The sequence below is a fragment of the Cataglyphis hispanica genome, chromosome 7 (assembly GCF_021464435.1).
Source record: "Cataglyphis hispanica isolate Lineage 1 chromosome 7, ULB_Chis1_1.0, whole genome shotgun sequence".
In the NCBI taxonomy this organism is placed as follows: Eukaryota; Metazoa; Arthropoda; class Insecta; order Hymenoptera; family Formicidae; genus Cataglyphis; species Cataglyphis hispanica.
The window spans coordinates 3,046,279-3,063,874 of record NC_065960.1 but is presented as its reverse complement, the minus strand read 5'-3'; the positions used below and the strand labels follow the sequence as shown (position 1 = coordinate 3,063,874).

General features: G+C 39.5%; 1 protein-coding gene across 1 annotated transcript in view; it reads left to right on the top strand.

Annotated features, from left to right (window-relative positions):
• Positions 1-5,678: 5,678 nt before the first annotated feature.
• The window catches only part of LOC126850737 (uncharacterized protein DDB_G0283697-like), a 76,433-nt gene continuing 64,515 nt past the window's right edge, over positions 5,679-17,596 (top strand). The window contains exon 1 of the mRNA XM_050594023.1: positions 5,679-7,961. Within this exon, the coding sequence (XP_050449980.1) occupies positions 6,582-7,961 (1,380 nt within the window). The 5' untranslated portion in view covers positions 5,679-6,581. The remainder of the gene's footprint in view (positions 7,962-17,596) is intronic.

Below are 17,596 nucleotides of genomic sequence, written 5' to 3'. Positions count from 1 at the left end.
ACCCTTTTAAATCAATGAAAATCTAAAAATTAAAGATTATAATCTCAAAATGGAATGCCATCTCATCAAAATCCATGCTATCGTAAAAAAATTACAATAAAATAATAGATATTGTTTGGTCATTCAATAGGAACTCTATTGTCATACATAATTATTATACGTGAAAATGAAATGCAAACGTCTGATACGCATAGTGACTATGAATGAGGTAATCTAATTTTGTCAGAAGAAAATAATGGTGTATTGTACGCTGCAGCCTCTCTATTATGTTGATGCGTAATTTTTTCTTAGCGTTGGCAGACTTATGACATTGGACGCCAGTAAACCATCATACCCGTGATAACAAAGGTTAGCATCTTTTAAACAGACTACTTTCATTTTCTTTCAAAGCTGTAAAGATTACAAAGACCCGCCCTGTTTATCGACTACCAGCTGCAAGTTGTTCCGGTTAACTGGAAGAAGTTAAAAAAGGTCGGAGGACTAAAAGGTTCTCATCAGCAATGTTTGCATTTAAAATACGGAGTATAGGATTCACCCTGTTTGCTTTCCTCGTGTTTGTCGTCTAGTTATCGCCGAAGCCCTTCCGGCGTAAAAGTAGTTTCAATGGCCGTGAGTTTGCCGGTCGGGGAAATTATGAAATAATGTTACCCTCATCCACAGAATTTATCAAACGTACTGCTGATATTTCAGAAAAGAAGAGAAAGACCAACGAGCGTCCTTCGTGTGTGACTCGACAAACGCACCGTAGCGGAAACGTATTCCTCTCCGCCGGAATGTCGAGCCTCTCGCCAAGTGACAAAACCAGCGCTTTCCCTCACACGGGGGGAGATGCCACGTCTCAAGGTAAACGTGGTGAAAGAAGAGCCGGATCGGAGGCGAACGTACCGTGGAAGGTGTCGTCGTTCGAGCGCGCGAGATGTCAAAGGTCGAGCAGCGATGTATCCTCGCGACCTTGAGGAATACACAAGACGACGCTTATTCCGGTTATCGCAATCCGGACGTGCGTTCTTCGTCATTCCTTTCGCACGTTGCCACTCAGCAGGTGCACCGTGCAAAATGGGATTCTCTACGTGCGCGAAAGTGCGGCGATCATCAGACGAAAGTGTATCTCGGAGATTGCGGCCGCGACGGGTGTTCCGCGAGCTGACATTTTTTTGGTTCGTTCCGACCAGTCTACCTCTCCTACCTCTGCACCCTCGCAACTGTTTTTAGAATGTTGGGAGTGATTTATTTCTGTAACTAAGAAAGTCGAGAGTACCTTACCGTAAATGTGTGCCTCAAACATTTATGACAGACTGCTATCATATTCACGAACGTTAATTAAATATGTTACAAACAACAGATTAAAAAAAAATTTAATTAAAAGTTTTTCAAGTCGCATTTTAAATGTAATCTTAAAAGATGCAAGCCCGTTAAAGTTAACTATCGCAAACGGAAAGTGATGTATTTCTTTGAAATGGCAAAGTGACCCAAAAGCTTAATCTCCACCGATAACCCGGGTGAACTTGATTAAAAATGCGAAATCGAAAGATAACGAAAGTAAACGTGTGATGTTGTACATATACGTCGATGAACAAACCGCACGATTTAATTTTTGTTTCTAATTTACGATATTGATACTTAACCAGTTTTTTAAATACGTTCATCATTATATTTCATAATTTGCGATATTATAAATTATACTATCTGCACGTCAATGCATGAAATACAAATTAAATCCAAATAAGCTAATAGAATATTGATCCTCCCACTTATTAATTTCCTGAAATTATAGTATATCATACGGTTATAGACGATAGATAGCCTTAAATAATTATTTAAGGATATGATAAAAGAATGAGAGCATGACTTCAATAAATTAGAAATATATATAATTTTTCTTCTGCAAAGAAATAATCATTCTTTCGAATATTTTCAAAAGAAAAGAGTTTGTGAATCTTGTTCACGTGTTTCTTTTTCGAGAAATTCTTATAAAAAACGATATTTGTTTATATTTTTAAGAAAAAAAATATTAAACTTCTAAGGCCGATATTCATAATCACTAGTTATATTTTCAATCAGAAAATTCAAAAAACGCGTAATTATTTCCAACTCCAAATATTAGTAATATTAGAAAAAAATGTAAAAGATTCTCGTGCATGAGAAATTGAGCAAACAAGATATCGCCCGGTATACAAACGGCGAACGTCACAGATCTTTAAGTCGATGACTTATGGAAAACTACATGTGTGCATTCGAAGCGGGCCCACGCGCTTGTTTTGTAAGTAGAACAAATCGGTACCTCCGCGTCTGTCTGTCTTGGCACGAAAGCCGCGCGCTCAAATCCGCGTGACTAATCTCGTTTCGTGTCTATGAAAATCTTGATGAAACTCCACGTGATCGCATGTCCTATCCTGTGAACGTTCCGTATCTCGATGATCGCACAGGTCGTGAATGTGTTAGAATCACGGAACAAAATCTTTGTAAACGTATACATATACTTATTACCCGTTCGTGTAACGCGGAAATACTTCGACTTATTTGCAGCAAAAAATACGTATTCTTTTAAATAAAATCATATCATGATTGATTATGAGACTGCTTTTCAGCAAATAGTCACTGGTGGTTTCAGTTGCAAGTATAACATGCAAATCTTATTGAAAGAAAGTAAGTGGTAATAGATGTCTCAATTTGTTGATATTTTAAAATACATCTTTAATGTTATATATTAAATAAATTTTCAACGCGATATATTTTATAAGAAAAATATCTGAGTTTGATCAAGATTCTTGTTTCTTTTTTGTAAATTAATTACATTTTGAGAGTAAAAAAGTATCTATTTCTAAATTTGAAAAAGGAGGAACTTTTTTTCTCTCTCCATCCACGCCCCAGTTATTTAACCGGACGCACCTGGTGTCTCGTAGCTCGTTTATCCGTCAGCGTGCACGATTGTATGCATTGCGCAAGGCACACAATTTTGTCGGGCGCGAATGCGATTTAATCGTTATTTTACGTCGACGCGCTAACGAGAATCCGTTTGTCCACCCGGCGAATCCTGACAAATGGTTACAATTAACGCGTACGAGAGTCGACGAGGCGTGAAAGCAAAATAATTAGAGAAATCCGTCGACGCAACTGTTAAACGCCGCGCGCCATGACCAATAGATTCCACGTTGTAAAATCAATTTTACAACGCCCTCGTGCCGTGGTCAACAACGCTATTGCATAATCCACTCTCGACATTTAGGAAAATAAGCCTGGCGTGAAACATTTTAATGATCGTACAACGCAAGAGTAATTTTGATTCCTTCGCATCTCATGTTTCGTAAGATAATGCATGTAAAATGAAAATTCTGATTCTCGTCATCACGATGGCGTCATAATAACTACGTAAGGTTCGGCGTAAGGTGAGGTTTCTTCCCTCAAAAAAACCCAACGTTAAAATAACGTTGCTTTCATACTGATATTTCTTACAATTTATCGGCAAATTATTAAACGCGAGTGTCTAGGATCAGTCAGATGATTGAGCCACATGATTCTATTTCCCCTGACAGATCCGACCAACTTCAATAATTTTAGATGCTCGACACATCTCGCAAAATATTTTCCTCTCCAGCTTCCTAGCGCGTCGGAAAAAGTCCGGGTGACATGCCGGCGATGTTTCTTCGTCGACAGATCGCGCGTTACATCAGTCGATCGATCGGATCAGAGGAACGCAATGCGGTAGCCGAGAGGGGAGGGGGATAGGGAGGCCGCCGTGTTTATTTATCATCGTAAGCACCGCGGTCGGCTTAAAGGGGCGACAAAAACCGACCTCCGCGAGCAACGAAAAAGCAGTTCTCGTTGTACCGGTTGCAAGATCGGCATCAACGATCGTATCTTCCTCTCTTCGCATTATCCCTCGCGGTTTCCTCCGATCTTTCTTCTTCACATCTCTCTCTCTCTCGCAATATGTGATTTCCTCTTCTTTTTATACATGCGATTTCTTTCTCTCTTGCTCCCATTTCGATTCCGGATTTTGCGGTATCGTCGTCTACTCCAGCATTTCTGAATGGCGGCGCGAAAGTGAATGGAACGCCCGGCGAAAAGACCAGCCGGTCGACTGTCGTTCGACTCGGACGATCGTAAAATCGAGAGACAGGCTTACGGTGTCACAGAAACGTACGTCCCGCGCGTTACATCGTAAACGTGAACGAAGACCGGAGAAAGAAAGATTCCCGAGAGGGATTAAAATCAGAGCGTTCTTTTTAGCACTCGCCTGATATCTCCTTTGACTAAAAGCCTCGATGACGGTTGGATAATCGCTTGCAAAAAAAAAATACTTTCGCGCAACAGCCTAAGATAAACGGCGCATTTAACATCGGCCATCCATTAGCTTTAAACTATATCCTGTGTAAAAAAAGATACATCTCTGTGCTGTTCGTTACCTGTACGTTTATAGCATCGTCTCTCGAAATATATTTTTCATTTTTTAAATTTATTATATGAACATTTTAATGCATAATGTTTTATACATAATTTATTATCGCGATTTATATAAAAGTCTTTTCCTCCCGATGGATATAAAAGATTCAATATAATTATATATATTTAGTTTCGTTGTATATAATCGCTGTGTGTGTGCGCATTCAAATAATATGTGACTCGTTAGTTAAGAGTTTCGTGCCTCCTATAAAAATAATGAATCAATACTTATTTTCTAAATGAATCTCTGCTAAGGGATAAATGTCGTTCTTATCTAAATTCTTTAAGACTAATCGTGATTAAGATACATTGAGATAAAACGACACGCGCGTTGGTGTACCACTTCATTCCATATTAAATCAATTTAATGCCTTTTATCGCGGACAAGAAGCGATCTCCACGAGAGTCTAATGCGGATAATATCGTGTCTATTCGAAATAAATTGAAAACCGGTTTGGACAAACACACGTGACACCAAGGACCATGAAAGTCTTGCCATATAGATCCGTATCTACAATTTTCTCAGCTTCAATTTTTCCGATTCTCTAATCAGCACTACATAAAGTAACACCACCGAAGCAATGATATCTACATTTAAAAAAATATACTTGAATCGAGAAGTAGTTATCTTACGCCATTTATACATACATTCCGATGCATGACCACACCTGTGCTCACAGTTCTCGCTTGGCAAAGCGTGACAAGGCTAAGCACATCATCTTTTTTTTCAGCTCTCACAATTAATATTAAATTTGTCTTGTAATAAATATAACAATCAAATAAATTTCAATTTATTTTACAAAAAAAAAATACTATTTTTTGAAGAGATTTATACCCTGAAATCGCTTGGCTATTAAAAAGGAACGATTCCATCGAACAATCGGAAGTGGCAATTTTTGAGAAGTGCATCTCATACCGATCGTATGTACATCCGGCGGAGATACGGCCCACTGCGTTCGCGGACTTGTCTGTCTCGCCCCCTTCGTCCATGCCTATTGTTTCACGGTGCATCATCGCGGAGTCCGTGAAATGCCGTGTGCGGAGAGATTTCTTGCGGAGGTAAAGGCGAAGGACGAAGGGACGAAGGTAGAGGCGGTGGCGGCGGCGGACGATCCCGGGCTGATGCGGCACGAGGGGCGGTGGGGGCGAATATCGTCCGCACGCATGCGCGGTGCGTGCCGCGATCTCTCAGGCCGCCGGTTGCTCCGGCGGAGCTGGTCTCAGGTCTCAGTCGTCCGCGACGTTCTGTCCGCGATACAATTCGGCGTGAACTTATCGTACTCTACGCTGGACTCCACTAGTTGCAGCAGATCGACACGCGCCGGTCGTATAATCACCCCCTCCCGAGAAAACCGATGATTAATGATACAGACTCGTGTCGGACAGTGACATTGTGCTCCGAAAAATCATTAGATTAATAATTTACGAATATATGACAGATAAATTTAGGACACCGTAACATGAAAGCAGTACTTGAAAATTGATATATCAATGTAGTGAACAAATCATTTTAACCGATGACTTAGATTTTAAGTTCGTGAGGAGCAAGCGCGGAAAATTTTAATCAAGGATAGATATTAAGGGTAAACTTTTATTTCGAACTATCGACTTGTGAAACAGAGCAGTTTGACAGGATTACCTCGAATCATCTTCACGAATATTCTCCCGATGTCTTTCGTGACGTTTAAATGGTTCAATAATTAGTGACAAGCATCTCTCCGTTGCAGCGGACTCTTACCGTACTGGAGCCGCGCCAAAAAAAATCACGTTGCATCATCGATTCAGGTTCCGCGGTCACCACATGGTCATCACAATCCGGCCGTGACGTGCGGTTAAATTTTAAGAGACTGCTGTCAGAGAAAATTGACGGTTCCCGGATTGAGCTATCAACTGTGATCGACAAACGCTCGAGAAAGCCATCAGGTGCGAGCTCGTCTTGCCTCGTGGAATGATCGACGCGATATCAATCGTGCGCGAGTGCTGCTACTCGATAATCGAGCCGGCTCGATGCGCAACTAAGAAAATCGTGACCGGCGAGGTATCAAGAGGTAATCGATCAAGGTGCTATCGCGCGAAAGTTGCGGTCACGGGATACATGATGATGTAAGGTATCTACGAACGGTGCTGCGAAGACCGAAATGACACGCGATAGAAGGCTGCTGCTTCTGGGCCTGCTGATGGTCTACGGCCTCTTCGTGGCCGAATGCCGATACCATCAGCGCGACGACGCGGCGATGACGACGACAGAGGCGAGACATCGACATAGGCACAAGCACGAATCCTTGAATCGAAAGAATCATCACGAGCTCGACAGGAGATCCTGGCAGAAAGTTGATTACGAATACGACGGAGACTCCGAGGATCCGGTCGACGAAGACGATTATGAAGTGCAATCGTACTACGATCATCCCAGATCGCATCATCGATCCGCGCAGAGAGCTTATCACGGCCGAATGTTTGAGCCGCGTTATCCGCCCAGATACCACGATGGCGGACATCGCGGAAACTGGTACGACGAGGACAACGACAGGCGTAGAATTCCGTCGCGATATAATTCGAAGAATTATCGATACAAACCCGGCAGAACTTATTATAGGCCCGCGTATTCGCGCAATCGCGACGTGTCGGATTTCGAGGATGTTTCGGAGGAGAATTACGATTATGAGAAGCCGCACAGATCATACATCGAAAGCGGCGAAGCCGATACGCATCGCGAGTGGTGGAGAAATTCTAGGCGACACACATCCTTCAAGAAAGATATAAAGAATAGAATGAACGGTTATCGTAACGCGAGGAGGCATCGCCTGGAAGATCGTGCAGGTGTCATCGATCGTGCCGATACGTTGAGATTGACGGATGATTGGAAAGTAAGATCGAACATCTCGGAGACAAAATATCATTTCACGAAAAATGATAAGAAGATGGAAGAGGATGAGGATTACGAGGATCAAGGTGGACTCGAGGAAGACGACAAAGATGAAGAAGAGGATGATATTTGGAAAAATATCGATGACGAAGACAACGAAGATAATGAAGAAGAGGAAATTGATAATGATTTTAACGACAGCAAGACCAAATCATCCTTGAAGACTTATGAAGATATCATCAGGAGACTCACGTCCGACGACCCGACCACTCCTCCGAAGGCCACCGTCAAGAGGGATTACCGGAACATCGAATCGAGAAAGCATGCGAAACGCGACGGCTACAAAAATTTCAACGAACCGAGAAATGTCTCCAGACCGGTGGATCTTCTCAGATTCACGAACAGGCGGATCGCGGAGAGCTCGACTGTCAAATTCATTGGTTCGATCGGACATAAGCTCCCGAAGAACGCGACCGATGTAACGGATAGTGGCAATCGGCAGGAAAGAAAAATCGCGGTCAGTACTAAAACCAAGAGCCTTGAGCAGGATTACGATGAGTATCTGAACGCTCCGGATAACGAGAAGGAGGACGACCTCGCTAAAGGTGGCGCCGAGGACGATTCGGCCATGCAAGCGGATGTTAATAATAATGTGAGTAGTGATTCGTATATACAGAATTGATTTCTTAAATCGAGGAACATTCATTTGGCGGCCGAGGCCAACTACAAATCTTGTTAGAAATTTTCAATATTTTTTTTAGCTTGCGAATTATGACGTAATAAGGACGCGCTCAATTATGATAATGATAAGAAATTGCAACGATCGAATATATACCCGCCGTGATTACTCTTGCTCTGCGAGAATTACGATTGAGAAATTGCTATTGAACGAGATATGGAAAATTGTATAATTCGATCGAGTATCATTGCATCACGATAGCCAGGGCTGCAAGCGAAGCAAATGCAATTCGGTTTCCGAGAAATCACGAAGAGAGAAAAGAATGTATATATGTGCTTTCGATGCCATCGCAGTAGCTGAAAATCGTAAAGTCAGTTACTGTCGAGCTCCTCCTCGTATCGACCTTGCCTCGGCAGAGATTAGGATCAAGTTGAGAGCTCTCTCGGTCCACGTACAGTCGCAAACGTGAATCCGTTCGATACTTCCCATCGATCCCCTTTCTTCTCGCGAATGCCGCTCCATTTGCATAAACACCCGAGGAAGTGCACGCGATATAAACGACACGTGGCGCAATGCGCGAAAGAAATCCTCCGTAACTGTGCCGAGAGAAAAATCTCAGATCTCCCGACCATTCTCACAGTTTCGATAATCATCTTTCGTACTTGCCTGGTATTGTCAGAATCGTAAGGTCTCGATCGCAATTCTCCTCGAACGTGAGATCGAATCGGAGACTCGCGATTAATTTAACATAATGGCGCTACCGTTATGATGATTACCGTGAGCTTCGTTACGTCACGATTTATGTTCTTTCGCGTGATTCTGATGAGATCGAATTATAAATTCACGATATAGACATAGTTTTTGTCAACAAACATTTATTTCGGCAAATTAGATTTCCGAATGTTGTCGCAGTAAACATAGGCGACATAGTAAGCCGTGATTTATTATGACAACAAATGTTGGCAATAAAATTTATTTGACACATTTGTTTTTATTAGCCATACATACAGACACACACGTGTATCTTTATCCGCGTAAAACTAATTTCGTCAAAGGTTGATTTCGCAATTTTACACCCGCGAGCACGGGCCGAAGATTGAGAATCGATCGCTTTTATGTCTGCGCGTCGACAGACATAACAAGATTAGCGGGATAGAACACATTAAATTTACCAGTCATTCACGTAATATACGGGCCAGAACATTCCGGATTGCTCGTTCCGCGCTGTCGAACTCGAGATTAACTTTCACGAGATGCATCGGCACACGTTGATGGTAGCGCTAGTTCACCTTGAAATATTATTTCGACAACCCTCATAATGCAAGGAAATAATGTAAAATATCTATTCACTATAACTGTCATACTCGAATAAAAATTATTTTACTTTGTAATATGTTTTATTTGATTTATCAATATCTATTATCATCAAAATTATTTCCATTTTTTTTTTTATGTTATAAAATTGAAATTATTAGCAGAAATGTTTATAATTAAATTATGATTTGTAATTATTAAAAAATATATAAATAATATCTGAACTTATATTTTTACCGATTAATCAGTAAGTGACTTTTATCCTATAATTTCATGTTCGAAGAATAGATTAATAAAATTTTTCATACATTAAAATCTCTAATCGCAATGTTGGTTATTCTTATCGACATTGCGAAGCTTCTCAAGATTGTTCAAGTACTTTGTTTCCAAAAACCATTTTGGATACGTTCTATCGCGGACGCTTGATGTTATTAACGACCGATGTATGCGTCTCGAGAGACGTTGGGGTGGTTCCCCTTACCTACACAAGACCAAGATTAGATTGACCTTGGCAATGCGCACCGCCGGCAAATCGTTTTATCCGCCGTCAAAACTTCTCTAACTGACGTACGTAGGACTGACCTCGCCATCTGCTAGGCGCCAATCGTCTGCCAGACGATTGAATATGCTTTATCGTCAACGGAAGCTCAATGCAACAGTGTGTGAAAATATATTTAGAATTTGGAGTGTGCCAAGAGAAAATATTTTCAAATAGTTTGGCAAATATAAAATATCCTATAGATCGTTATATATATATATATATATATATATTGAAAATAAGAAACAAAAATTATATAAGAAATTTATTAGATACGTTCCTCTTCTCACACACATATTTTAAAAAACAGTACATGAAATTAATCCTCAGTGGATCGAGAAAAGCTCAAATTGTTTTTTTAGAATACATATTTGACAATGAGCTCATCGCTCTTAGTTTTGCGTGTTTTGGGCGCCAAACGCGAATCTTAATTTCGCGGTAGCTCGCGGCAACAACGGTCTCGACGAACAAAACGACGGGCACGTCTAAGGCGGCTGTCGTCACGATCGTGCTTTGCCCTTTTTGCGCCAATTTACAAAGGTAAACCCGCCACGTTCCATCGACAATTTACCTCTGCATGCCGGTCGGAGCGGAATTGCCGCGCCGGGATAATTGAGCAATTCCGCCACGTGTTGCAGTTACCCATCATAGTTTTCCGTCGTAAATTCACGTGCATCGATGCCGGATGATCAAAGGAAACTTCCCGTCACTGACAATGAGTGGGGCCAATCGTGCTTTTTAATTTGGATTAAACGATTGCAAATTCCGTCGCATAATCGCGGAAACGAGACATATCAGATCTTGTTGTGCATGCATATTCAGTTCATGATTAATTCGGTAGCCTAAATATGATGAAATCTACAATTAATATTTGGTAAATTCTGATAAAATTAAATTAGGCGCGAATAATTTGACGCAGCATTTCGCACAAAGACGACTTGAAAGAGCCATAATTTTCCCGCATTACAATTTATTGCGCATCTTCAAAAGCCGCACAACTCGTAACTTGCGCGAAATTAAATAATATTTAATTCCATTACGTTAAATCCTCGAAAGATAAAAGCATTACGTATAAAATTATGTCATCAAATACGAAATAAAGCACGGTAATATCTCAGAACAGAACAAATTATGTCTTCCTCTAATAATTGTGTACGTAAAAAGAGAGAAATGTATTATATCGCGAAAATCGTCGTTTTGCATCGAGATCATAAAATAGAAATGCTGGTCCTTAGTTCTTTCGAATATATCTTCATAGAACGTTACTATTTCCTACAAATGGCACGCGCATACATCAAACCTTAATCGTCGATATAGCGTTTTCTTTATTTCGCTTCACGTGTTTATCCATACGACAGTGTTAATTTGCAATTGACCTACCTCTCGACAAAAACATCTTGTGCAACTTTAAAGTGTCAGTTCTATCCAGACGCTAATATAGTAATAAATGCACGTTAACCAGCTTATCTTGCTTGCTTCTTAAGATCCTCGTTAAAGCCCCGGGAGCTCTTTAGACCCCTCGAGCGTTCTTTATAAAAACTGGGAAAACCCATAAAATCGAGCGGAATTCTACGATTATCTAACTATGCGCCGCAGTATTGCAAGTTAATGCGTTCGCGCGAACAAATTGCAAATCATCGTTCCTCGAATATTGGAATTATCTACTATGCAAATAATAAAATGCAAAATACGAAAATTATCAAATTATCAAATAGCCATCTTCCATTTATTTCGAAATATATTACGTATATTGCTAAAATATATTTTTCGAGTTTTAAAAAATACTTTTCGCTTTTAGATACAAGCCCAAAAGTAGATGCATTAAGAAATAATTATATTTTAATTTAAAATTATTTCAAATCAAATTCACAAAAATATTTGCATACGATTTTAAAAAATTAATCATTATACTTTGTACTAATATTTCATGCAAAACAATTTCATTTCTAATAATTACGTCATATCAAGTGTTGGTATGTCCTTACTCAAGCGATTTCATTCTTAGAAGTACCTCACCCCTAACGTATGATGCATTCTCTGAAAAGATCTATGTATAAGAGAATGGCGCCTGGCGAGCAAAATGCGATTTGTTTTAGCAAGTATTCCATCCCTCGATAAACAGCTGATAGACTTCGCGGAAATGTTGTTTATACGAAGCTCTTTCGGTTCTCTCTTCTTCAGTTCATCCTTATAATCCAGACCGTAGTTGTGCTGCATCCGTTTTTGTCTCTATTTCACGCATGCATTCTCCCTCCTTCTCTCTCTCTCTCTCTCTCTATCTCTTTATCTACCTTTTTCTCGAGTGTGTTTCGCCGAAACAGAACCCTCGGCTCGTCTGCTACGAGCATTAAAAAACAATTTTACCACCTGACCAACGGCGAAGAGCATACATAAATCCGCCGTAAAGCTCGCCGCGGAAGCTCGTTACCACGGCGCATAAAATCGGGCCGGCCGTGCATCCGCGAGTGATTCGGCAGCAACGATCTCACGTGAGAGCGTGGATTTACGGGCGACACATAATGCAACGAGGTATGAATTAAAAGGGTTTTCTCTCGCGCCGCAAACTCCCCCTCATTTTCGGCGACCGTAAAGCGCGCCACGAAGCTATTTTCGTAAGCGAGTAAATTACATCGATGCTTATGCAGCGATCGATGTGCGAAAGGATCTCGCGAATGGATGCGTAAATCGACAACGCAGCGCAACATTTAAGGGCTGATTTAAGATACGGTGTTCGTAGAATCGTTAAACGCGACGTATAACGCGCAGGCGTGATTACGGTATTACTTCCTTATCTTTTGCAACTTAACTGCAAGCACTTCGATGATTCGCGACCGTGTGATTTTAATATATATATTTCACATTCTTTCTGTTATCGGTCATGTCATATTTTATGAGTAATCTGCATGTGATTAAAAGACATTTCTTTCTCCTCAATATGATATTGCGCATCAAACGATAATTGCATATACTTATTCTTTCTAAAAATATGATACAATCATCGGATGACGACAAACGATGACAAACATTTAAAAAAATTGACCATTATCAATGATACACACTAACGATCAAGACAAATCATTGACCTGTCAAGTCGATGACTCATTAAGTCGTCTTCAAGTCTAACGCATAACTGAAGGAATAATCCATAAGTATATCCATTTAATTGGCGAATTCATGCAATTGAGTAAGATTCTGACGTAATTAGCAATCAAATTCATTTTCCGTCATGCTTTCACCAATTTAGATTCTAATTCAGATTATACTCGGTGTAATTAATTAATTCATAATAGCAAAATTTAGAATTTCATCATACAAGATGATGTAAACAAATTTGTTATCTGACATCACATTCAGATAGTGAAAGCATAAATGAAGATTACTTGTCGTGACAGCTCATTTTATAAATCATTAAAAATTTATAGCTCTCTGTCAAACTCATCGCGCTATTTTTCTTTCCCTGATATCTAATGAGCAGAACATTAATTGAAGAATAACATTAATTAAAATGCGCGTTTATTATATAAAAGGTCTTAAAATTAATTACGAAACAGTAACTTACTAAAATGATGATTCATTGTCGTCGCAATGATTCAGACAGTTATTACGATGCATGAAGGATTTTTCAAGTTCGAACTTGTACGCTCGAAAGAGACGTATTTTAAGCCTGGCACTCACGTTATATCACTCGAGCGGCGTGTGAGCATGCCATTAGTCTCCTTCATTGAGCACTTGTAAAGTGATCTATCAAAGAAGCTCTCACATAATGCAGAGGTTCGAGGAACGCTCGAGGAAAATAATCAAGTGCGAAAGGAAGGCATCTAGTATCACGAAAATTGTTTTTTCTATAATAAGGTCTCTCATCCTGGACGTCGAACGTCAAACATAAATGAAAAAAGAATTTAAATCGGAGTTAAATTTTATTTGTTTTGAACGCGCATTGATACAATACATCTGAGCAATTCAAAACATTAGAAATTCTGTCTGATTATCGTGTTGCCGTAATTTTTCGAAATAATCTGAATCGTTACCGCGGTAGAAATAGAAATGCACTTAGTTGTATAAACAACGGGCTCACATCCAAGTGCATTTATTCTCGGAAAGTAAGAAATGAGGAAACTATATCATAGTACAATATTGCTTATTTCTCTTTTTCCTTTCGTTGCAATTGATGAATCGCATTAAATTTCGTAAAATTTTATATTGCGCACTATGGCATAAACAGGAAAACGAGTGAAATGACATAACTACTCGGAATCATTATTTTATTAATAGCAATCGCTTTGACTCGTTCATGCGTTTTCGAAACATTCGTGGAATCTCCGGCAACTTATACACATTTCCGTTACTAAAAAAATCGATGATATTAATATACTATTCTTATTTCACGCGATCATTATTAAACAAATCAAAAGTACAATAAAGATATGAGTTATTTGACGCGATTATTACGCGTCTCATCTTATATTAATTCGAATTAAATGGTGACTCACGATTTTCGGCATTCGTTTCATTTCGGCTCGCGAAACACTTGTCTGCGCACTAACTCGTCGGGATACCGACTAATTAATTCCTGGAATCACGTCTACAACGAGAATTGTCCCGCAGACATGGAATCCGAAATTACATCAGTCTGGATTTACGTCACGTTTCCTGGCCGATCTCCAAGATCAAATACACTTGATAAAATGAAATGTTCATTAACCCCTTAATGTCCTCAAATATAAAGTTTATTTTCGGCATCTTGTATTTGAAGAGATTTAAGATTCCAGAATATCTATGCAAGCTCCTACGCAAAACTCCTCTTATCTTCTTCTCTTTCAAGACAGCCTGCTGTCAGCCGGCAATTATGACAATGCATTATCCTATTTAACGGAATACCAAGAGATCTTTCGAATCAACTCGATGTCAACATTTAGTTAAAAATACTGATACGATAACTTTCACGCCGTCAGCTACTAGAAAGTTAATTTCCGTGATGATAGTTGACGTGGGATACATCGTGCTACCTCGCCAACGGCAAACGCCATCGATTATTATGTCGGAAATGTTTACTCTCATCCTAAATCCGTTTCGATATTTTTTTGACGGCGCGTCTGGCAATTTTCCAAATGTGCCGAGTGCGGTAGGTTCCGTCTTCCTGTGCGACCAGGTGCAATTCAGTCGGGCATATCTTGGCGAGCGTCCAGGTCGATTCAATCGTGTTATATCCAACGAGATATATCAATCGTTATTCATCGCAGGACGATGCGATCGATTTAGGATGCGAGACGCGGCGCGCCATCGAATTTTCAAGTCGAGTTTTAGGTCAAAGCAAAGCGCATTTGGAAAATTTCCAAACACTACCCATCCGCGCCAATGCGAATTGCATCTTAATCCAAAAATATTTCCTCAGCGTTTTCTAACTAGATAAAAGTCGTTTGAATTAAAAGAAAATTTAACGAGTTAAAAAATTCAAACAAACAGCCGTGACTACTCTAGCTCTTGGCACACATCTCTCTCAACCATCATTATCGAACAAATTATGATGGAAAAATTATTTCTATTTTTTACATAATATTTCGCGCTATGTATTGATTCCCAATAAAATTAATCCCCAATAAATTAATCGACAAAAAAAGAAAAAAAAAGGAAAATATAATAAAAATATCATTAAATGACTCATATCAAGTCTCAATTATGGCACGATATAATTAATAATTTCGATCGGCAATTTTGGGCGGCACGGAATGTGAGACTCGTGTCTTCCTGGGAGAGACCAATAATCGGGATACTCATCAGGGCGTTAATTATGTTTACACTGTCGATAAAAGGGGATGTACCACGAATCGGGACGCGCCACATCTCGATCATTTCCATTAGACCCTTCAGAGAAACGGGAAGGGAAAGCAATTTCGCCCGACAGACGCGATCGGTTAAATAACACGTTACTACCTTCGATTTAAGTTAACGCTCATACACGGATAATAAAGCCATTATAAAAAGTCCGATAAATATTGGAATGAAAAATGAAAAAAAAAAAACCGGAAAGTTTGTTTGCCTTACAGTAATCGAGCACATGTGGCTTTAATAAAGTTTGTTTTATCGGAATTACATCCTTCAAGTTCCGGTATGATGCTTGTACGTTTTCATTTAATATATTTATCACGTTTTCATTATCATTAATCGAATGTAGAAAAACATCACATCGGATCGTAATCGATTAGATTCTCTTTAGACGATCCTGAATCGAAGATTATCTTCAAATTGCGTTATATAATGTCATTTCTTACTCAGCTGATAGTTAATGACAAATCGTTTTAACAACTTTCCAGTTTAATGATGAGAAAATGAAGAATGCAACTCTAACGTGCATCAGTACGATTTCGCATCGAAGCGCGAAACGTAGATCAAAGGCGTTCTTCTTTTCAAAGCAAAAAAAAAAAAAGGAGCAGGTAAAACGATTTGTAAGAAAGAATATGGTCGCTCACGCATAAACGAATGAGATTGCATCTCGGACAGAGAGCTTGACGTGCTGCGTCGTTTCTTTCGCGGATTAGGTACACAAATAAAAGTACAAATTTCCTTTGGGATCGAAATTGACCGTAGCGATCGATTCCCATCGCTTTGATACGAAAGGTTTGTCGAATTTCTGCATGGGATTCTTTCCGCACGGGAATTCTTATGGCGCTCACGTTTTAATGGCGGCACCGCGTGAGGCAGCACACGTTCCATGGATAGCGTTAACGTTCATAAAAACACGATCGTAAAAGGCAAATACGAAATTCTGTCGCGGAACGAATTGGAAATTTAATCAATGGAATTGCATGTAATATTCAATAGGCGATATATGAAACTCCAACTTCGTAAATTATTTTCATCTGCGTGCTACAACGCGATCTGTTTTCTAAATTCATGATTTGATTATTAATTATTTATGGATTAATTTTTACTAATATAATTTGCCGATTCTCAAAAATAAATATATTAAAAAAAAAAAATATTAATATCGACTGGAGCAAACAAAGGAATATTAGTGAATAAACGCTTACGGTGCGAAATGGCGTCGCTCATCGTCATTCATAAATGACGACAATGCAAACTCGTTGCACAATCAACAGAATATGTATTATGAAACCGCATGAGCAAGAGGAGAGATAAGATGTGTCCCAGCGCGGGCAGAATTCTGGCGCCAAGATCCGCGATATATGTAAGCATCGGTTTCGCGTTACGCGAAAGATCGTTAATCGACGGAGAAATTCTCGCGATAGCGGAAGGACAATCGATGCGGCGTCTTAATTAACACCGTCTGGCGAGTGAGCAACGATAATCACTCATTAAGACGTCGGTAAGCTTTCCCATACGCTCGTCCCAGGCTTACGTCGTAAAACTCACTTTTAATTCGTTTTATGGTCATTCCAATTCCTGGCTTATTTTACTTATGCCATATGGATATTATTACTCTCTGCCATTATTATGCCGCTATTTTATATCATTTTTTTTTAATTGCAATGGTAAATAGAGAATTAACTTTCCTGAAATGGATTGTTTGACGTTGAATAATATAATCGAAGATTTAATTATCGCGCGAAGAGAAATAGTCACGTGAATACAATACAATAATTAGAATAAAAATTTGCAATAATCTCCGCGCGAAATTACGAGTAATTACGAGTGATTTTCTTGCGATCCACCAGATTCTTCGGAGAAACGAAGAATAAAGTACGCTTATTAACCGCAATTTCTTAATCGGCAGGATCAAAGGCCTCGTATCCCATTA